Source organism: Populus euphratica, unplaced genomic scaffold (genome assembly GCF_000495115.2).
Source record: "Populus euphratica unplaced genomic scaffold, PopEup_1.0 scaffold5.1, whole genome shotgun sequence".
In the NCBI taxonomy this organism is placed as follows: Eukaryota; Viridiplantae; Streptophyta; class Magnoliopsida; order Malpighiales; family Salicaceae; genus Populus; species Populus euphratica.
In genome coordinates, this window is record NW_011499848.1 from 345,500 (window position 1) to 369,427 (window position 23,928).

Here is a 23,928-nt window from a genome sequence, read left to right on the forward strand (position 1 = left end):
GGGTGATTAATAAATCAGAGCCCGAAAGTAGCCCACTCAACAACCACGCTTATATTTTTTTTCCCTTTTTAATGTATGTGTGAAGCAAAATATCTGGTTAACTTTAGTCTGATAAGGCAAAAGCCACTCCCTAAGTTCTAACATCCACAACAGTTTGAGAATATTTTATAGAAACGCAAATCCAATGAATTAGACACCAAAAGAAGAAGAAAAATTCCGTTCACTGAAAAGAGAAGGGCATTATTGATTAATTAAACAGATGCATGGCAGAAAAGAATGAAAAGGGTAAGGCGGGAAAACATTGCAGCATCAGCACATACCTCATCTCTATCATAGTTGTCACCACTGTGAGGATCAAAAAGGACATCACCAGTGACAAGCTCAAAACAAATGCAAGCAAAGGACCATAGATCTGCTGGAGTGGAGTATTTAGATCCAAGAAGAACCTCTGGACACCTATACTGTCTTGTCTGAATATCACTTGTGAACTGTTTGTACGTCCAACAAGCATTTCCAAAATCAACCAATTTGCACTTTAGATCAGCAGCTGCCAAGAGATTTTGCCTTGTGGAGCGGCTCCCCCTTCTACTGCGTTTTGCTTGACAAGCATCCTTCTGTCCATCACTATTTGCTGAATCATCCTTAATCACAGAACCATTTGATTGTTCCTCAAAAGAATCTTCATTTGATTTCACATCAGCATTAGAATCTTCAGGACTAGATGGTTTGGGATCAGCATCATTTTCCAAAGAGGCTTCTGTCTGTGTACAACTCTGAGCTGCCTTCTTAGCCTTCTTTCGGATTTTCTTCTTTTGATTCCTTGTCAAATCCCCATTCAAACTCTTAATTTCTTTCGAAGAACTAGATTCAGCCACAATTTTGTTCTTGTTGGTTGGAAGGATAAGAGGAGCACCTGATTTTCTCGGATCTTTTGATGGATCAATCATTGAGAAAAGCAGGACATTCTCTGGCTTCAAATCAGTGTGTATAATTGAAAGCTGGCGATGCAAGTAATCCAAGCCCACCAGCATATGAAAGCATATCTCTTTGACCATGTGCAGAGGCACCCCGCGGTAACCACTATACTTAATAAGGGTCAAAAGGTTATCTCCTAAGTACTCAAAAACCATACATATGTGCTGTCCATTAGGCCCTGAATGCTTAAAATGATCCAAAAGCTTGACGACACACTTTTTATCATCAGGATCTCCCTCAGCAATCTGTTTGAGGATCTTTATCTCATCCATCGCTGCCTCAGTGTAGTGCTGAGCGCTCTTTTGAACTTTCAAAGCCACATAACGCTTCAAACAATGAATTTCTCGTGTTGTTAACGTAGTCAAACAATAAAAACTAATGACAACTTCCTCAATCATGAAATTATCTAATAAAGCACCTTATAACCTAAATCTTGAAGAACAAAAAAATTACTTGAAAAAAAAAAACTAAATTGAATGGTGTGTGTCTACAACCTCCATTAAATCCACAATTCATACCCTCAGTAGTTTATGATAACTCCAACACTGTCATCTTACTATCGTTTCACGTTTTTTTCCCCTCGTTTTATACTAAACAAACCCTATTACTCCATCCGATTCAAAATCTAGCATTTCTTTCCATGATCTTCCTTAGCAACAAAAGGAGTCTTTAGAACAACAAAATAAAGGAAAACCAAGCATAAGAAACTGGAATTTCGATTCCAAAACACACAACTTCCCCATTATTGATTAAAGAAGAAAAAAGAAAAGAAAAGGCCATAAAACATACCGATCCTTGAATGTCCCAAGCGAGCCAAACAGTAGAGAAATGACCCCAACCAAGCTTGCTTTGCACCACATCCCTCCCATTCTTGAATGTATCACCAATTCTCACAGCATGATACCCTCCTCTCCTATAATCCTCCGTTCCCTCATCTTCTGAAGTGTAATCACTCTCTTCGCTTCGATCCCCATTCCTATCCTCTGCCATTGAAGCAACAACAGAAAAATCCAACTAATATAGAGTAGGCTGAAAAAAATCTTCCAGGCTGCTAAGTCTCTGAGATTGCAAAACGGGTTTTCTGGTTAGAGAACGAAAACAAGAAATAAAGGGATGGTTTTGGAGGTCAAAATCGACTAAGTAGTTTTGAGAGATTGGTTTTGATTGAATTTGACGAACAAGTAGAAAATTGAGAAGACTGGAAGAGAAAAGCAGCAAACTTTTGTCAAACGGGTTACTTTCACGAGATGGGTGTTGAGTGAATTTGACAAGGAAGTGAATTTGCGAAGCAAATTAAAGAAATTTTACAAATGGGTAATTCAGAAATGGAATTTTGTTCAATTTTAGAGACAAGAGGGGAACGGAGGGAGGGAGAGGGTAAGTAAATGGTTCTTGAGTGTGGGTTGTGGTGGTGGTTGCTGCTGCTGAGGTAAAAACTGAAAAGTGAATTAGGGTTTTTGAGAGAGTTTTATAATACTTTGTACTTACAGCTAGTCTTGCCGGGAAATTAAAGCAACGAACATTTACGATGTGGGTTCAAGTAATCAAGTGGTGTATGATGATTCTGGGCCGGCATCTGGGTATCCCTAATAACATTCTTTTGTATTTTATGTTTTAAAAATATTTTTAAAAACTTTTGTATTTTATGTATTTTAAAAAAATTAATTTATTTTAAAAAAATTAATTTTTTTCTATATTTTTAAATCATTTTAATTAATTAATATGTTATTTTTAAAAAATTAATTTTTTTTTTATATTTTTAAATGATTTTAATTAATTAATATTAAAAGTAAACTTTAAAAATTAAAAATATATTATTTTAATATATATTTTAAATAAAAAATATTTTAACAAATAATAATTACCACGATTACTAAATAAATTTTTATTTGTTAAAAAAAAGATATAATCTGAATTAGGTAACTTATTTTTTTCATAAAAGGATTACCATGTAAATGCAAAGGACATGGTGTGGTTTATTTTTCTAATTGGTAACTTATTAACAAAAACTAAATAGGGATTTTTATTCATTTGAACTTAGTAACTAACTAATGGTCACCATGGTTTTTTTCAAACTTTTTATTTTTTTAATTATCAACCCATATATTTTAAAATTATTTCTTTAAATTTTACCATTTAATATTTTATTAATTTTGAATTAATTATTATATTTTTTTTTGATTTTTTTTTTTATAAAATTATTGTAATCTTATACAAATATCTCAACATTTGGTTGGTGATTAATTTTTATAAATGTTTATTTTTATTATCATATCATTAAATTAAAAATAATTTAAAAAAATTTAAACCTAGTGAAGTTTATGATCCGGGTTATCAGTTTAAGTTTTTTGAGTTAGGCTACAGAGTTTAGATTGATTCAGTATGTTATTGCCTTAAAAAAAAAGACATCTTAAAAAAAAATTAAGTCAAGTTATTTTTTTTTACTAGTGGGCCGAATTATTTTTGGACTCATCACTTCGACATGGTCATCTAGGATCAACTCTCATACAAGTTAATGTTAAACTCAAATTAGGTAAGAATTTTTGTCAAAAGGTTTTAAAATTAATCTGCTAGATCGAGTTCGGTAACCATGCTAAATAATTCATTTAGAAAAATTCTATCTTTCAATTTTTTTTTCAATTGAATTCCTTTTTACTTTTTTTAGTTATTAATTTTATCATCTAACTTTTAGTTGATTTTGAATTGATATTCATAATTTATTTTAGTTTGTTTTTCATTAGATTATCGCAATTTCAAATAAATATTCTAATATTTAGCTGGTGCTTAATTTTACAAGTGTTTATTTTTTTGTTATCTTAACACCAAGTCGGGATGTTAAATTCAATAGAGTTTATGATCCAAATCACAAGTTTGGTGGGTTAAGTTACAAAACCCAAGTCAATCTAATATGTAATTGTTTCAATCTTAAAAAAATGTATGTGTGATCTTGAATTTTGTTTAAAATTAAACCATATTTTTTACTGGTTGTTGGGGTTGTCTTCGAATCCATTAAATCGATTCAATTGCATTGCAATAACTCTTACACGATTTAATTTGAAACCTAGATCAGATAAGAAGTTAAATCATGAGTTTTTAAAAGTTCATTTATCGTGTTAAGTTTAATAGCAATGCCTAAAAAAATCTTTGCAGTCTAAATATTTTTATCAAACTAAAAAAAATCCTTATCCAACCCACAACCTGGCGCAACTTAAGAAACTAATATTTTATAAAAGATTTTCAAGTAATCAAAAGGACAAATTTATTAAACAAGAATTAGTCCAAGGCAATTGAAGTTAATCCAGATTTATTTAAGTCAATCTATTTTAATTTTTTATTTAAAAAATTAAAAACAAAATTATTTTAAAAAAATCAAAATAAATTTTAATCGGATTAGAGAATGATGGGTTGACTTTGACTACATAAATTTTTTCCTTATCTTTTAAAACCCAACTCAAATAAAATATTGGGTAAACCCAATTTCATAAAGGGCAAACTAAATTTAATAACTCCATTAAATGAGCGTTTAGTTGTGAAATATTAAACAAAAAAACAAACAATAAAGATGAAATAATATTAAAAGTGATAAGACATAAAGTACGAGTTGGTTTATCTCCATGCAACAATGCATGTATATGTGTTTAACCTACTCACATATTTTAAAATATGTTCAATGTCTCTATATAAATATTAAAGTTTAAGATATATTCATGAAAAAAAAGAGCATAGATTTCTGATTTTATCAAAGAAATATTAACAAGTCTCAAACATGAACACTTGTATCAAGTGAGTTTTTCTCTTTTTTCTACGCATTAATCAATTTTAAAAACATTCAAAATTATATTCAATCACTTTATTAAGATACTTTGTATTTAAAATTTAAATCAACTTCTTCTTTTTTGTTAATCTTTATCCTTGTCATTTTAATTTCTTAGCTATAAATTAAAATTCTATCTTGTAGCATTAATTTTTAATTTAACATAAAAATGATCTCTAGTTGTATGCAAAGCGAAACAAATTTAAAGAATATACCAACAAAACTTGAGAGGACAATATAAAAAATAAATAAAGTTTAAAAATATATAAGAATTTACCTATAAACTTAAATAAAAAATATTTTTTAAAATAACTATTAATACAATACAATACCAAACAAGCTATTATTGAACACACTCGCCGCCGCTCTCTCATTGCATTTCTTTACAAACACATAGGAAATTATTGCCATCGTCTCAACACTCAATGTCCTTACCCTACCCTCCATCTCCCCTAACTCAAAATACTCAACGAGATTCCTTCCTCATCATTACAAATTTCTTCAACATTTCTCTAAATTCCTCCTTACAATCCTCAAACACCCTTCTATCTTCGATGTTAATCTCAAATTCATCTTGAACACCCTTGTTGGATGCTCAATATTTTAGCTTGCTTGTGATGCTCAAGTGCTTCAACATGTTTGGAGAAGGGATTTAGCTCTAATGACACATAAACTAATTGGAATATGTATTGGCGATCCGGAACAATGAAAAATAATTTAGTTATAAAGGAATTAAATGTCACGATGAAATTATTTAGGTCTTTTGTGTTATAGTATTTTTCAATAAAAATGATTTATTTTGATTTGTTTGGTATTGTGTTTTGAAAGTGTTTTTTTTTTAAATATTTTTTTTTAATTTTAAATTAATATTTTTGATATTTTTAGATTATTTTGATGTATTAATATCAAAAATAATTTTTAAAAAATAAAAAAATATTATTTTAATATATTTTAGAATAAAAAGCATTAACACACTCTCAAAAACACATTATAAGAACAAGATATAACAAAGGCATAGCAAAAATTTAATTGTTTTGATTAAAAATTATTTTTTTATATTTTGTATCATTTTAATATATTAATTTTTAAAAAATAAAAAAAAATACTATTTTAATATATTACAATATAAAAAATATTTTAAAAAATAACTATAAAATCTTCTCCAACAGTCCTAAAATGCCTTGAAAAAAGGTGGTGGGTATATATGAAAAAAAAAAAAACCAGGCCGCAAATCCCTGTCTGAAAAGAAAAAGGATATCTACAAGCCCATTAAAAATCTAGATTTTAAAAACTTAAGCCCTTAAAAGCCCATTTTCGAGGTCCAAACTTGACTTAGGCAATGTGGCCTTCTAGGCAGATTGAGAATGTTAATTTTCGAAGCCCACTGGGTTACAAATTACGGTTGTTTCGTTCTCTTTGTAACTTTTCGTTCGGCCTTACAAAAAAATCACAAGTCAGTGGACTTCGAAAATTAACCTGCCCAGTTTATTATCAATGGACTTTAAAAATTAAAAATTAAAAATTAAAAAATAACTTGCCCAACTTATCGTATGTACCTCGAAAATAACCTGCTTGATTTATTAATTATATTTGACTGGGTACACACAACAAATATGCTTAAAACGCATAGAGATTTTAATATTATATTTACAATAAGAATTAAGTTTATGACGCTGCCTAAACATAAAAATCTTAAAAAATATTGTAGTGTTTTATTTAATTGAAAAAAAAAGTGAAAAAATATTAAAAATTCTTAGATTGTGTTTTACTGTTTTAGTTGCTTTTCAAATAATTTTTTATACTAAAATTATATTAATAATTTTTTTTATTTTTTAAAAATTATTTTTGATATTAATATATCAAAATAATTTAAAAATATTAAAAATATATTAATTAAATATTAATAAAAAAAATTAAATTTTTTTAAAACATTTTAAAACACAGAAATAAACATGCGCAGACGCCGCCACAAATGTTGAAAGTTCCCATCCTATATTATATAATTTAAATTAAACCAGCACTGATGCCTTTTTAGTATGGAAATAATTACCTGTGGATTTTAATTAATGGAAAGCTCGGTAATATATTACCTGGCAAGATATAGAGACAGCTAAGAAAGAAGGGAAAATTGACCCCGCAAACCGGGGCTGAATAATTATTATAGTCAATTGGGAGCCTCCACCACTATCATTTCTCTAAGAATTCATAGACCTACTTGCATTAAAATGTGGGTAAAATGAAACAGATAATAATAATAATAATAATAATAAAGAAAAAGAAAGTGATTGTAAAGCCAAGAGAAAGTCAGACACTTTATCTCTGAGACTGCAAAGAGGAATGAAAGCCTCTTTTCTTTGCTTCTTCAACATCGACGTTGTTGTTGTGTTAGCGGCGAAACAATATATTATAACAAATCAAACTGTATTTTATATTTATATTATGGAATTCATTAAAAAATTAAGGTTAAAATTTTATTTTATATAGTAGTTTTTATATGTTTTATAACTAATTTTCGTAAAAATTCCTAAAACTATATTTATTTTTACATTTCAAAAGTATTATTAAAAAAATTTAATTTTTATTTTTTTTAATTTAAATTAATATTTTTTTTAAAAAAATATTTTAAAGTACTAATATTAAAAATAATTTTTAAAAAATAATAAAAATACAATTTTAATACATTTTTAAATAAAAAACACTTTAAAAAATAATAATAATTATATATATTTTTTATCATAAATAAACTTCAACTATAATTTTTATCAATAATATATTTAAATTTAACTAATAATAATTAATTATATTTTTCAAAAACTTATTTTTTTAAAATTATAATTACAAAAATTATCTAAAAAACAAAGGCACTCAAAGCAAGGTAAAGATCCTTCGTTTACAGGAGTCCCATCAGTCCGGCAGAAATCATGAAACTATCGAGTCAAGTGTCTGAAAAACTCAGTGATATTATTCCCGGCCACAACTTGAAGGCTTGTCCTTCTTTTCAGACCAAAGAAAGTACTGAAAGATTAGTCTCAGCCATCAATTTCTCCTATCCAAGATAGAGTTACTGGGCTATATATATTCAACACAGAAACAAGCAAAACCCAGAAACAAAATGAACATAAAAGGGCAAAAACAAGTGAAGAACACCAAGTATAAAACTGGGAAGCTAAAAGGTCTATTGATGGTGGAATTGGATTTCATAACATACAAGAATCCCTTATAATCAAATGTCAAATAACATTCGACATTTGATTATCCAACCCATGAATGAAGCCAAGACAATCGAGCAAATGTCAATTATCCAGCAGAAAAAAATAAAAATGGGGCATCTCCGCATTGCATTCAATAGACTTCTTCATGGTCAAAAGAACTCAGAAGCCAGAACTCATGTTCTTCCACATAAGTTAATAATCTCCAAGAACCCACAGTGGACCACAAACAAAACCCAGTTCGAATTTGTACCCTTCCTGTCAAAGTACAAATCCGATCCCATAATCTATCACTATCAAGTTCAATGCCCCCAGAATTTTTACCCCTTTACCACCGTCATAGTACAATCCCACAGCAAATTACTTTATACCATACACCAATGATGCATCATCCATTATGTACCTATTTGAGATGGACTCCTCCAAAACCCAGTATTGTAAAACTGGTCCCACATTTCCTTCTCCAAATCAACGGCATCAGTTTCACCATTAGGATCATGATTATGCTGATCACAACATTTCCCTTTCTCCATAATCTCTCTAGCCTCCTTCTCCCATCCCTCATCCCTGGACAGACCACTGCTCGCGCGAGACAGCAGGGACCTTTCTTTCTGCTTTCTTCTCAAACGCTGTCGTTTCTTGGCTTTCTTACATAAGGAAACCGGCACCTTATAGACGGCTAAAACAAGAAGGTTTATCACCGTGCATGGACAGCAGCAACACACTGCCGCACACCCCGCAGCCGTGCCACCTGCCACCTCACCAAAACTCTGCCTTTTCGCCCTTGCCGGATTCCTCTCCCTCCTCTCTCCTCCCGGCACCATCTTTGACACTGTCTTTTCCTTCAACGAAGGCTGCAACCTTTGGCTCGAAGAAGGTGATCGCAGAAGAAGTCCCTGTCCAATCATACTGAGTCAATTCAGCCAGTCCAGAAATTTTTTTATAAAAATCCAAGACTCTCTTTTTCCTGGGTTCTTGAAGTGGAGCCTGGGCATTAATGGGATTCAGGAGTTAAACAAAGTTTCAAGAAAGGGCACAACTTTCTAGAAAAAAAGCCATTTTTTAATAGCCAAGAAAAGGAAAGAAAGTAAGGGTTTTCTTTCTTTCTTTCTCCCTCTGTTTGGAGTCTTGAGAGAGATTAAACAGATCAAAGAGGAGGTACTAATAAGGGAATGATCAGGTTTAAATGGCTGAAGAAGCGGTGATGGGAAACGAGAGGCAAGGCGAGTAAAGGGGTGGGTTTTGTCCTTTTAAACGCGGACATGAAGAGTTTTCTTTGTAGAGCTTTGATTAGGTATTTATGTTGATTCGTTATCTGTTATTGATAAATGATTGGTCTCTTTTTGACCCATGAAATTAAGAGGGGGGAAAAAAAGCCCGTGGAAAGGAATCCGCAATGTTCATTTATTAAGGCAGTTAGTATTTTTTGGAAACTAATTTTTAAAAATTTAATTTTTTATTTAATATTAAAAGGTTAATTAATAAAAAGTACTTTTATGTCAATAAAAAAATATTTTTTAATAAAAAATTTTGATTTAATTTTTAAGAAAGTGTTTTTCTAAAATTTTTTGAAAGAAAGTACTTTTTAAAAGTAATAAAAAATTTAGAAATATCATATTACTTATTGATTATATCAAATTTTATTCTCAAATTTTTAATTGCTATTTATTTTGAATATTTATTTTTTAATTTTATCTCTTAAAATTTAATTTTTATATTAACTTTGGTTCTCATTTTTATAATTTTTATTTGTTTTTTTCTTATCATTTTTTTATCAAAATTTTTTATCTATCAAATTTGGTCCTTATTTTTTTTATTGTTACTTATTTTTTAAAATAATTTATGAAATGTTAATTATTATTATTTTATTTTTTCATCTTTTATTTTTTAGATTTGATGTCTATTATTTTGATTATTATTTATTTTATTTGAGATAATTTATAAAATTATTTTTTTCAATTTTATTTTCATTCTAATTTTTAATTTGTAAGATTTTATTATTATTTTAATAAATTTAAGAAAAATAAAATATTAATAAGTTATTTTTCAGCTCATTTTATATGATATAACCGAATACTGGAAAGTGTTCTCTAACTTATTTTTTATTAAATTAAAAAATAATTTAATTTCTCAAAATTTACTTTCCAGTAAATAAACTTAGGTCTAACTTTGACAGTTTGATATATAATGTTCTCAAACCTTTTTTATATGAAAATTTACTGCAATATATTTTTATATTTATAATATTTCTTTAAAAATTTTTAATTTTATTTAATATATAATTTAATAGACATGTTGAATCTCATAAAATTTATCAGTTAATATTTTAATTTCAAATTTAAACTTGATTTGATTCATATTATAAATTTATTAAACTTATAAAATCAAATCACGTTTACTAATTTTACTGGTTTTTGAATTTTAGCTGTTTTTATATATTAAATAGATGTTTGCTGATAAAAATATATAATTTTATAAGTTAATTTGTGAATTTAACAACAATAAAAATAATTAATTACGTGACTAATACCTCTCAACATGTATCTGTGAATTATTAAATTATTTTTAATATATCAAGCTTGTACGGTGTTAATTTAAGATATGATAAAAATTAATTGAATAAAAAATTATCATTTTATATATCAGAAATAGGAAGGTCTTTCTTGCATTGTTCGTGGTGAATTTAAAAGAATAAATTATGATTTTAATTTGTGTATTAAAAATAGTTGGTTATTATTACCACCTTTGGTTTCGAATTTGTGGAAGTAATGATGATCCTGGGCACTTTATGAATAATCATGCTGAGATGGTAAGTTGATCATGCTCAAATTTGGGAGTTTTTACAAAGAATTCTTCGAATTATTGTAAATATATAGGGTTAATTTTAGAATTAAAAAAGTTTTACTATTAATGTTAATCTCAATTTACATTGAATAAATTGGCATGAAGGGATTGTGAAGAGGTCACCTAAATTAATTTCTAATAGAGATGAAATAAAATTTATTAATTAAAAGCATTTTCTTTCTCTTAAAGTTTAAAGTTTGAACACAATGCATCCTGCAAATATATCATGAAAATATTTTTAAAACACTTGTGATGGGTGTAAATCTTTGATTACATAGGCAAGCCATAAATTACTTACTTGAGGTGCTCATATTAATAATAAATTATATATTTCTTTGATTATCATCTAGATTTTATTTCATAATCAAATAACCATATTTATTTTACATAATTTAAAATCATATATTTATGCATTCATGTTATTCTCATATTAATAAAGTTATTAAACTCAATTTACAATAAAATTTAATCTAAATTAATAAAAAATAATATTTTAAGATTTTTTTAAGTTAAAACAAAATTATTTTAAAATTATATTTTTTAAATTAAATAAGATTGTAATTGGTTCATTAAATTAATTCTCATCCATTTAATTTGAAATTTAATCTAAGTTAAAAGTTATTATTAAATCACTGAGATAATTTAGCATACTGTTTAATAACAATTGCTCTCACAAGTTTTAAGTGGTCGCTACATTGAAAATACAAATAAAAAGAAATTACTTAAATTAAAAAGGATTAATTTTAAAAGTATTGTTTAACTGTTTATGTTCTAAATTTATTTTTTAGAGGTTATCAATTCAAGTTTTATAAATTTTATAATTATTATAAATTTATATAATTATAAATTTTAAATTTTATAAAATTAATCAAAATATATATAAACTAATATGAATACTATTATTAATAAATATTTTTTTTGAATAAAGTAGGAGGTATAACAATCTAGTAGCGATAGCAAGTTATTTTTACTTAAAACTGATAGCGAGTTATGTTTACTTAAAACTGAAATTAGAAATGTTACTTGAGTGTTAATAATTATTTTTTAAAATATATTTTATTTAAAAATATATTAAAATAATATTTTTTTATTTTTAAAAATTTATTTTTAATATTAATATATTAAAATAATTAAAAATATAAAAAATTTAAATTAATTTTTTTCAGGAAACTTCCAAAAACCGACGAAGAAGACAAACTAAACTGAGATTGGGGAAAAAAGCATCATAATTATCAAATCAAGTGATGATGCCCACGAAAATAGTGAATGAACGGTAGCGATTTTGCCATCTCCCAAATAAAAAATCGCAAGTTAAAATGATTTGTTCATTTTATTTTGCCGGCAAATGAAGATGAACGGCGCTGACAAGGCGGTCACTTGAAAACGGACTCTTTTATTTTTTTAAAAAAATATAACAAAAAAATGACTAAATAAAAATAAAATAAAAATTTAGAGGTTGATTTGAAATAAAAAAAAAGCAAATACCAAGAAAAAAAAAGTTGTTAGAGTTAAATTATTTTAACACCAAGTGCATCAAGATTTTTTTTACTGTGCAATAATATTAAAAATAACAAAAAAAGTTCTCCATCTGTCTATATTATTATGTATTTTTAATTAAAAAAATTCAAAGCTAACCCTGAGTAGAATTTCAAAAATTGATTTCTTTTAAGGGTAGTGTTATAAATTTACTATACAATCCAAATGCAAAATACCCATTCTACCCCCAATCAATTTTAGAATACCTAAATTGTCCCAAGCAAAGTCTATTTCACCTATAAACAAATGGCAAAGAGCTTTTTTAAAGGCCAATAAGGAGAATACATTGTTCCGTCCACAATGAACTGTATATAAGCGAACAATGTTTTTTTTTTTTAATTTTTTTTAGTTTTGTTTTTAATACTAGCTATTTTACCCCGAGGTTATAAATATATATTTTGCAAAAAAATCATATGTATTGGCTTTCTCAACATATTTTTATACATAAAAAAATATGTAAATAAAAACATTTATGTATATATATAATCAGATAAATCAAGAACTATGCATATTAAAAATCAAGAAAAAATCATTAATGATAACTAAAAAAATAAAAAAATCAAGAGATATGTATAGATCAAGATATTTAATTCTCAATACGAGATATTTACTCGGTTGTGCCTGCTAAATTTATTTATTAAAACTATTTTTTTTATTCAATCAAATGATAATAGAAATGAAAAAAATATTTTTTATTCTAAAAAATAAAGTTCATCTATATAAAAGATTAAAAAAATTACAGATAAATCAGAATAATCTTTTTAAAAATTAAATACACACAACATCATTAAAAACAATTCTCTATCTAAAAAAGGTTAAATAAGAAGAAAACAAATAACAAAGGAGGGATATAAATTGAAATAAATTTAAAACTTATTTAAGAAAAAAAAACATTAAGATATCAATTATAAAAAGCAATATTATATATATATATATATATATAATAACTCAAATGTTGTGGTTTAACTCGTCAAATTTGTATTTTAGGCCATGTACTCAATTGAGTTTAATAATTTTTGTTTTTTTTATATATATGTATATATATTTAAAAAAAAATCAGAAGAGGGCCAAGAAATAACCTATGACCTAACATGAATGAGTCATTGCAAGGAAAAGCTCAAGTGCATGAGTAAGCTTTCAGGTCTAGGCTCGTGTGTCTTGGTTTGATTTTATTTTTTTGATATTTTAAAGGGATAGACGATATTTAAAAAAAGAAGCACAAACAACATATCACTTGCAAGTTGAGATTCCGACGACCTAGTAATGGCTGGAAAATCAGGGGAGAGTATCTTTTGTAAAAAAATAATAATAATTTATTTTTAAGTTATTTGAACTCAAAAACACCTCATCAACATTCTTGGAACACCTATAAACCAATATATTAACTCAAAATACCTGAAAAGGAGTCCAAAAAAAACAAAACAAGTTATATTTGTCTTCCTTGGATTAAATATGTTTTTTAGGTAACACTGAAATTTTAAACAATCACCATTAAGCCCTTCTTATCTCATGGAACCTGCGAACTCAAAAAAAATTCATTTTGGTGATCGGGAATGGCTTGAACAACGATCTTCTCTCTCATAGCTAAATTTTAGTGATTTCCCTCTCCTCTTCGTAACTAGGGATTGTAAAATGATAGAAATAAATTTTTGTATCAAAATATTTTTTTTTTAAATTCTAAAAGGACCTCATTTGTCTAATTTATGTTATTTTTTAAAGTTTGAATATCCAATTTTTTAACATAATACACGCGCGCGTGTACAATTCATAAGAAGAAATATCAAGAATATGATAAATAGAAACAAGAAAATCATAAACCATTACAACGGTGAAAGGCCGAAAGCCATCAATTCGAATAAAAAGAAAAGGGAAAGAACAAGAACCACCAATAACTCCCCACATTAACCTCATGGTTGGATGATTCGTTGTGATCTGTTCTTATTTTTTTCTGTTCTGTTTTTGCAAAATACAGATACTTGTTTGTATCATTATAAATTGTTTTCTAATTTTCATCTCTAGTTGTTTCAACTATGTAGATATAATGGTTCAATCTTGCCAAGATCTCAGAATGATTGAAACTAAGAACAATAGTTATCGAGCCATTCAACTTTATTGACTCACCAACTCGATGAATAAGATATGGAGAGAGGTGAGGGGTAAAAGATATGGAGAGAGGCGAGGGTTTACCCGACCCACCTAGCCCGGCCTCACTAGATTTTCTTTACTTCTTTTTTTTTTGAGGAATTGTGAATTAATTTTTCAATATAATATATGGATTTTTACCTTACATACGAAGGATTTTATGCACGGATTTGAAATTTAGGTTATTTGTTGATTTTATAATTCATAAAGGATTACTTTTTTAAAAATTATTTTTAAAAAAGGAGAGAGATAGGGACCCATCAGGTAAAGAAAGTCCTCGACCCGACCAAATCTAACAAGATTAGAGGCGAAGACATGATGAGTTTGGCTCGGATGCGAGTACAACAGCCCTGATTGAAACCGAGTTTTTTCAAGTCAACAAGTCTTCTTCAGTGGATTGCTGACAACAAAGTTCATATCCTTGGGAATGAAATCTTGCATGTCACGCCATGCAAAGACACCAGTTCAATTACTTTTGATCTTCTCTTGCCAACAGCTCCGAGAAATCAAGTAACGAAAGCATTAATGCAGAATGACATGCAGAGCAAGTTATGGGTATCTGTCTTTCTTTACCCAATGAATACATGTACCCTCGTTATCTCTCCATCCCTAGGGTTTTCCTTTTCATCTATATCCTCATAATACTTTCCTGTCCTCGCATCAAACACGAACATAATGTTTTGATGACAATACCCACTATAAGTTGAGCATGTAGGGCATAGCAATGATGAATCAAAATTATTATTCCTGCTCTACCTCCTGATGAAGCCTAGCCGGTGGAGGATGATGGCTAGGATCAACATGCAAATGGCAAGGATTATAACAGGTCTTCCCAGTAACCAGTTCTTTGCCTTCTTTGCACCTTCAGCTCCTCTTTGGATCCTATCAGCCCATCGCATCTGCAGCAATTAATGGGAAAAATCATTATATATTCACAATGAAGTGGGGCGGTCATAAAAAAAGAAGTCATAACTATGAAACTAATGAAACGTTATTTCAGAACAAACTTGTAATAAAAATAAAAGTTTACGTACTGAAGTAATACACGAGAGAGAAAATTCTTGTAGTAATATTTGACCCCACTTAATTTTATAGATAAAAACTGGACCAGGTTGGGGTATCTTGAAAGAAAAGCACGCAATTTCATTGGAAGTAAGCATGGCAAAGAAGGTACCATTTTATCCAAGACCTCTGGTGATAAAGATGCCATGGCCTGTTGAGCTTTAGCTGCATCTTCTTGAGAAAGTTTCATTCCAAACTGCTCACTCATGTTAGCCATCATCTCTGGGCTCATATTCTTCATCATTGACTTGAACATCTGCCAATTTGCAAGCAACCAGACATTACAACACAAACACAAACAGCCATGCATTTATATATTATTCTTATATTGTTATAAAAATTTTAAGCAAGATAATATTGTGTGATGCATATTACAAAAGTTCAAATTATCTCCAAGCCTTTCTTTACTGTAGCATGGAAATTTTCTGCAGGAAATTTAAAAGTCAGAACAACCTCTAAAAGAGATATTTTGAATTGCAAATAATACATGTTTTGAAAACCTGAAAGTACATACATGCACGAATCAGATCATTTCAAAATGACCAAAATAAATATAGAGATTCTATGCTGTGCAAAGGGAAATCTTATTGGGATAAGAATTCAATAACTCAGAAACACAGACAAGAAAAGCCCATACCTGCTGCATAGCAGGATCTTTCATTTGGTTTCTCATCTGTCCTTGCATATCAGAAGTTGAGGCAGGAAAGCTTGATGGAGGAGCATTTCTCAAACTTGAAAAGAAATCACCTGAGGAACTAGTTTCACTGATGCCATTATTCCCATTAACTGCAAATTTTTCTCGAGTTTCTGTTGGTTTTGACCTAGCACCCAAACTTGATCCGTCAGTGTTTAAAGCTGAAGCAGCAGCTGGAACTGAGCCATTTCCCCTCAAAGAAGATGCCATTTCAAACATTTTCTGAAGCTCTTCTGGTGACATCTTACTCATCATATCACTTGCTGTTTTGAGCATGTCTGGTGCCACATTTGGAGGAACCACACCAGATTTGAAGCCATTAAAACTGCTATCTGAAGATCCACCTGCAGTAAAAGGAGTCGCCCCTTGGAATGAGGAAGCCATTTGAAACATTCTTTGAAGCTCTTCGGATGACATCTTGCCGATCATATTTGAGGCAGCCTTAAACATGTCAGGAGACACCTCTCCAGCTCTTGCCCCATTTAAAGCAGCCAAAGTTTCAGGATCAGCATTGGATATGAAATTTTGGAATGACCTACAATCAGACAGAAGGGAAAAACAGAAAATCAAAACAAATTGAAAACCAAGCTTAATATCTAATTTGATGGTTGATTGAAAGCAAAAGAAGGCTACACTGCTGCAAGAAAACAACCTCCAGCCTCAAAATGTTAGACATAAAAATATTACACATGCTGACCTTGTTTTGTTATTTCATTAATCAAAACAAATTGGGCATGTTTTTATAAGTTTGCCCTGACTCCATGTCAAACTTGCAAATAATTGCCATAACAATAACACCACCAAAATCAGATATATTTTGCGACAAATACAACCAAATATGGCAGCAATTATTTTGCAGGAGAGACTGCAATTAACATTCCATGTAAGTAATCCTTCATTGCAGAAATAAAATTCTGGTAACTTACACTAATGAAAAAGAAGGATCGATTAACATAAATTGATCCCTATGGGGAATAAAAACTTAACATTCCATCTAATATCTCTGCTGGACAATCTCTAGAAAGGAGAAAGGAGGATAGTTGAAAACATAATACCGGTGACAACATATAAATACATAAATCAAGCAATTTTTAGATGTATTAAAAATAACCTCATAGCTTCAGGGTCATCTTTCAAAGCCTCCAAGGGCTCTGAATAAGTTGCTGAACTCCCATTGCGACCTCCCTTTCCACTTTTAGATATATCAGCACTTTCCCGTGGTTGCTGCACTTGATACTCTGTTGATGTACTCTTGAGGTTTTCAGAGGAGACGGTCACAGCTTCATCAGTTATTTCTTCAATTATCACTCCTATCAAACAAATAGAAATCAATTGTCAATTGAGAATTTGAAAGTGGAACCTGCAACTTTTAGGTGTGTTTGAAGAAAGTCAAAGCACCAAGAAAAAATAAAGGAAAATAATATACCCCTTGGCGAATGATGGCCACCTTCTCGAGCCAATGTTTCCTCAGCATTCCTGTATTAACAATTAACGTTACAATCAAAATGTTGTATTAAATACTAGCACCATTATTTACATTTTGTTATTATTTACATTGTGTTGGAAATTCTAACACCTTATATACAACACAGAGGAAGGTCAGGCGATTTGGTAATTCCTAAACATCAATCAGAGGACAAGAAACTTAAAAGTGAACTACTAAGGACATGACATCGAAAATACAAAAGCTAAAGCTAAGAACTCAACACAGAAAAGACTCCATACTCTTTAACAATACATACACCATATGGGAAGTAAATATCAAACTGTACAACTTCCGGCCCAGCCAATGGTCTAAGAATTCCAGATGAAATAATACCTTAGAATGTCTGCAATAGTTTCCTCATCCGGGGAAACTTCATGTGCTTTTCTAAGATCAGATACAGCATCCTAACATATACCAGGGAGTCATTAGATATCTTATCAAACAATAAACATAGAAATCCTACAACCACTACTACCATTTGCAAGCTATGCACAAACAAACTTACTTCCAGTTGTCCTAGTTCCCTGTAAGCTTGACCCCTTCTATAAAGAGCTTTAACATTATTGGCGTCATATCCCAAAACCTGAAGTGATACAGTAATCCAATCAGAAAGAAGAAAGACTCACACAAAAACCAAATGAGTTGCAAGCAAAGGAACAAACCCTATTCATATCAACAATGTATATTAAAAGTATAATTATTATTACTATCCACTCTATGTAAACTGAACTTGTTAGTGGATTGTTGTACCTCTGATCCCTCTTTTATGCATTCATTGTACTGCTTTGTTTTCAAGTAGCAAGACATTAAATTAAGAGAGCATGCTAACCAAAGTGTTCTGCCTTTGGAGGATGTAATTCCTTTCAGATTTTGCTTTGCCTAAGAAATAAGGGAGGAAAAGAATTTCATCAGTTCAAAATTCAAAAGACATGGCAACTAGAAGAGCTGATACTTATAAAATAAGAAAGATAAAGAAGCAGCACTTACAAGCAAATATTTCTGCAAAGCATCATTGAACTTTCCCTGGCTATGCAGCTCATTACCCTGCCAAAGGAGATTCAATTACATCAGTAAAATAAACACAAAAACAGCAACATCTTCAATAGCAAAATCAGCACTAGTTACCCTTCTACATTTACACTAGTAAAGTAGTAAGTACAGTAACCACTACATAAAACACAATATGCACACAAACAGCAAATCATCTGATTTATGATTTAAATTTACCTGTTTCTTCAACAGCTGTGCCGCGTTTATTTCATATGTTGTCTGTGCATCAGCTCGAGCATGCATAGCAGCAATCTCTTCAGGTGATGCATTCATCATTTTCTCTCCAATCTCCGCCATCTCTTCAGGGCGCGTGTGCTTCAACTGTTCTGCTGCCTGTTTCAAGTCATCAGGCTTCATATTCTTCATACTTTCAGATGCCATTCTCACCAACTCAGGATTAGACATTACCTGCAATCAAAACCGATACGACCAGAAATGTAAACTCAAAACCAATATGACCAGAAATGTAAACAACACCAGATAAACTGGCAACCGGTTTCTAGTGATCTATTACACAAACTCAGTTCAGGTTATATGTTTAAATAGAACCGCAGCACTACAATCTATTCATCTTAAGTGCTTAATGACCCATTAATGAACAGTTATTTTCCATCTAAGTCAATGCCCCGAATCAAAGAATTAAACTTGCAGTATCCAAAGACTAAAATCTTCACCGATTCAAACAAAGCAAAGAAAAACAAACAAAACCCATAATTTAAAATCAACAAAAAATCACGAACTCAGCTAAATATAACTAAAAAAACACAAAATTAACAGCCAAGATTCATGCTTTCCATGCTAAAACAATCACCAAAACAAAATTCATACAATTCATAAAGAAAAAGCAGTTCCCCTCAAAATTGAACTAAACTACACGTCAATCCATTCAAATAAAAACAAACCCACATCAAAATTATCCTTAGAACAACAAAAACAAACGAACCTGTTGTTGGATCCTGGCAAAATCCGCGGGCGTCATTCGACTCATCTGTTCCTGAGCAATTTTTATCAGCTCGGGATCCATCATTCCATTAAACATCTTCAACTCTCTTTCTCTCTGTCAACTTATGCTTAAACAGATCAAAAAGAATCGGAGAACAGAAACTAGAAGAACAAGAACATAGGCAAGAAAAAGAAGCTTTCTAAGAGAGCTGTTTATTAGAGAGAGAGAAAGGAATTTTCCAAAATTTGAAGTAGTGTTTAACATTATGTTTCGGAAATATTTTTAAAAAATTTTAAAGCTTTTTTTTATTATTATTTTAAATTATTATTTTTATATAATTTGGATATATTTTAAAATAAAAAATATTTTAAAAAATAATAATAGTAAAATTTCCTGACACTTTTTAAGCAAATTTGTCTTTGGATTCAGGTTTTTATTTATTTATTTATTTATTAAGCAGAATTGAATTCGAATTGTGAACCCTAATATATATAGTAACTAGCGAATAAGTCCTTGATCTTTATGATATTTCTAATTGTCCCCTTTCCAGGTTTTCCCTTGTTTAATTAGGTCATCTATATCTCATTTTAAATTAATTATAAGAACCTAAGTATCTATGCTAGATATATGTTAGTATTGCATCAATCATTAAAAAGTCATTGTTATACTATATTATAATATTTTATTTCAGTTTTGGGATTAAAAATAAGCATAGATTAAATTTCTCTTTGTTAATGCACGGAATAAATTGTATTTACTATCTTTTTTTTAGTTTGATTTTTGTATAAATAAACACATTTACTATGATTGACTTGATAAATATAACTTTTTTTTATTTCATTTGAATTATTTTCAAGTGAAATAAATAATAAGAAATCTCATATATATATATGCATTAACAAATCGTCTTTTAATAAACTTCATCTTATAATAGTTTTTACATACATATATTTATACAGTCGCAATAAAAAAAAGGTTCTATTTACACCTTCTCTGCATCATGTACTCTAAAATGCAATAGTATAATATTTCAAATTTATAAAAGTAAGTTAATAAACTGAATTTTCTAGCAAGGAATGAACTTGTTAGATCACAAAAAGTAAATGAGTGATTAGTAAGATTATATAGGTTTAGGATAATTAAACCATACATAATTATATAAGTCATAAATTATAATAATTTTCATCTTGAGGAATATCTATCCCTTGAAAAAAAAAATCATAACTTTAAACTTTACAAATGCTTGAATTTATTTGTGGTAACAAGCTTTATCAATATGTCTTTTATATTATTAAAGGTGTGAAATTTCTCAAACAATAGTTCATTAACAAAAACCAAATCCTCAATGCTATAAAACCTTATATTTATGTGTTTGATTCTTGCATGATACATCTAGTTTTTTGCCAAATAAATGACACTTTAATTGTCAAAATGCAACTGAACTTTACCTTGCTAAATACCCAATTCTTTAATCAAACCTAAGTCATAAGGCTTTCTTAGTAGCCTTAGCCACTGTCATATATTTCGACTCGGTAGTAGATAGTGCAAGTAGAGACTAAACTATAGACCTCCAACAAATAACTCCTCATACAAAAATAAATACATAGCTTATGGTAAACCTTTGTTTTAAGCTTCGACCTTTCCTCGTTAGACACGTACATAAAGGTTGAAAATCCTAACACTCTCAAACTAGAGTAATCAATTGGACTGTTTATCCATACCTTTTATGTTACTTTCTTATCTAGTAATGCCTTAAGTGATTTGTTAATTTAGAAACATGTCATATTCATTAAGACACATTGTTTTTTTACTATAGTTTTGTTCATCCTTCCTGCTGCACCATTATGTTGTGGTGTCTTACATACTGTGAAGTGTCTTTTTATCTTATGTTGCTCACACAACTCCATGAACTTTGAATATATGTACTCAATATCATTATTTGATCTGCGACATTTAATCTTACTCCTTGTCTGATTTTCTACTCCAGCTTCCCACACCTTTGGCAAACGTTTCTGATTTGTATCTCATGAAGTCAACTCAAACCTTTCGTGAATAGTCATAAATGAAAAGCATAAAATACATATATCCTCCCTCGTGATACTACTCTTACTAAACCCAAAACATATGTATGAACATACAAAAAAAATCCTATATGTCTTGTGTGTGATTGCTTTGAAATGCACTTTATTTTGTTTTCTAAGAACAAATATATGCAGAAATCAAACTTGCATGTTCTAACACCCTTCAATACATTTTTCTTATGAAGTTCATCATGCCACGCTCACCTATATGGCCTAATCACATATGCCACAAGATTATGTTATCTGACTCAAATTCTACCATTGTAACTCCACCTACAACTATGATACCTAGTAGTTTATAAATATTTCTAGCAATTTATGTCCTTTCATCATTATCATAACACCTTTACTCACCTTCAATACTTCACCTTTAGACTTTAAATTGAACTCATTATAGTTTAAAGTGCCTAATAAAATCAGATTCTTCCTCAAATTTGATATATATTGAACTTCACAAAATATTCTAATAACATCATCAAACATTATAATTTTGATATTCCTTATTCTAACAACTTTGCATGGATCATTGTTACCTATTAGAATAGAACTATAATTAACTAACTTGTAGGTGTCTAACCAATCCTTATTAGGTGTCATGTGATAATAACATGTCAAATCCGATATACAAGAATTTGTGAGATGATCTAAACTGTATGAAATAAAAAAAATATATCTTTATCATCGCTTTCTGAGTCTTTTTCCACTATATTTTCAGACTTTAACGAATCCTTTTTGTACTTTATATCTTTGCTCTTTCTGGATTTTGACTGAGCTTTATTATTTCTCGATTTGCTCTGGGATTTATTTCTACCATGCTTCTAAATAGTCCTCTTCACCAACCCTTCACCTTGTGAATTTTCATTATTGCCTTTCTTCCTCAAATTAAAGCCTAATAGGACACTAATGATCTCCTCCAATTGATGTGTTTCTTTTCGCCACATTAGAGTTATAACCAAATTTTCATACATAAGAGAAGTAGATAGGGAATTTAGTAATATCAATGCCTTGTATTCATCATCAAATTTCACATTAATTTGCTTTATATCACTAATGATCTTATTAAATCATAATTATTAAACTTAGTCTGGGGGTTAACCCAGCCAAGGGGTTGGGTCTTAGGTTTCATGGGTTAACTCGGGTCAATCCGGGAAAATTAAAAAAATTAAAGTTTTAATATTTCATATGAAAAAATTAAGAAAAAAACCATATGAATATAGGTTATACATGTTGTAAATAATTAAATTTAAAAGAATATTTAAAAAACAATTTTATCCCACATTGAAAAGATTTTATGTTATGCTTTTAAGTTGAAGTATTTAAGTTAATTTTTTTTTATCCCACATTGAAAAAAATATAACTTTTTTTTTATGAACATAGAATATATATACTAAAGGGCTTTAAATCCCATATTGAAAAGATATTATATTATCCTTTTAAGTTAAAGTATTTTAACCAAATTTTTTTTTGTCCCACATTAAAAAAACATAATTTTTTTCTTGTAAACATATATTATATATACAAAAGGGCTTCAAATCCCACATTGAAAAAATAACTTTTTTCTTAGGAACATAAAGTATATATACTATAGGGTTTCAAATCCTATATTGAAAAAAAATAACTTTTTTTTTATGAACATAGAGTATATATATGAAAGTGTTTGAAATCTCATATTGAAAAAATAACTTTTTTCATGGAAATATAGAGTATATATACTAAAAGATTTCAAATCCCACATTGAAAAAATAAAACACTTTTTTAATATTTATACAGTGAACTTTAAAAAGTGTTAATAACCAACTAAAAAAATATAAAAAAAGAGGGATATAGGAGAAAAAACACATGAAAAAAAGGGTCTCAAACGGGTTTGTTCGTGTCATGGGTCAACTCGCCGGGTTGTCACACCGGCCGGTCTTTTGACAAACCTGGATAGGTCCAGCCACATGGTCGACCCGCTAGGCCGATCTTGGTTTAATAACTATGGATTGAACACATTGATTTGCTGATTCAAACATATGCCTTGACACGACTGAAAGATTGATGTCTTCTCCCAAGTGCAGGAGTGTCGAAGTAATAAATAACCCGGCAAGACCGG

General features: G+C 29.4%; 3 protein-coding genes across 3 annotated transcripts in view; all 3 read right to left on the reverse strand.

The window, feature by feature from the left end:
• LOC105111998 (SRSF protein kinase 2) overlaps positions 1 to 2,482 on the reverse strand; it is a 3,871-nt gene extending 1,389 nt beyond the window's left edge. Inside the window, exons 1-2 of the mRNA XM_011007534.1 lie at positions 1,765 to 2,482; positions 321 to 1,301 (exon numbers count right to left, since the gene is read on the reverse strand). Of these exons, the coding sequence (XP_011005836.1) occupies positions 321 to 1,301; positions 1,765 to 1,965 (1,182 nt within the window). The 5' untranslated portion in view covers positions 1,966 to 2,482. The remainder of the gene's footprint in view (positions 1 to 320; positions 1,302 to 1,764) is intronic.
• A 5,458-nt stretch (positions 2,483 to 7,940) lies between these two features.
• LOC105112014 (uncharacterized) lies at positions 7,941 to 9,306 on the reverse strand. The gene has a single exon (XM_011007556.1). It carries the CDS (start codon positions 8,904 to 8,906, stop codon positions 8,394 to 8,396), a length of 513 nt encoding a protein of 170 aa, XP_011005858.1. The 5' UTR covers positions 8,907 to 9,306; the 3' UTR covers positions 7,941 to 8,393.
• A 5,711-nt stretch (positions 9,307 to 15,017) lies between these two features.
• Positions 15,018 to 20,045, reverse strand: LOC105112022 (outer envelope protein 61-like). Its single transcript, XM_011007567.1, has 11 exons — positions 19,756 to 20,045; positions 18,990 to 19,220; positions 18,750 to 18,806; positions 18,513 to 18,641; positions 18,268 to 18,345; positions 18,096 to 18,166; positions 17,703 to 17,752; positions 17,388 to 17,586; positions 16,220 to 16,811; positions 15,695 to 15,838; positions 15,018 to 15,419 (listed from the first exon to the last, which is right to left on the reverse strand). Exons 1-11 carry the CDS (start codon positions 19,849 to 19,851, stop codon positions 15,273 to 15,275), a joined length of 1,794 nt encoding a protein of 597 aa, XP_011005869.1. The 5' UTR covers positions 19,852 to 20,045; the 3' UTR covers positions 15,018 to 15,272.
• Positions 20,046 to 23,928: the final 3,883 nt, after the last annotated feature.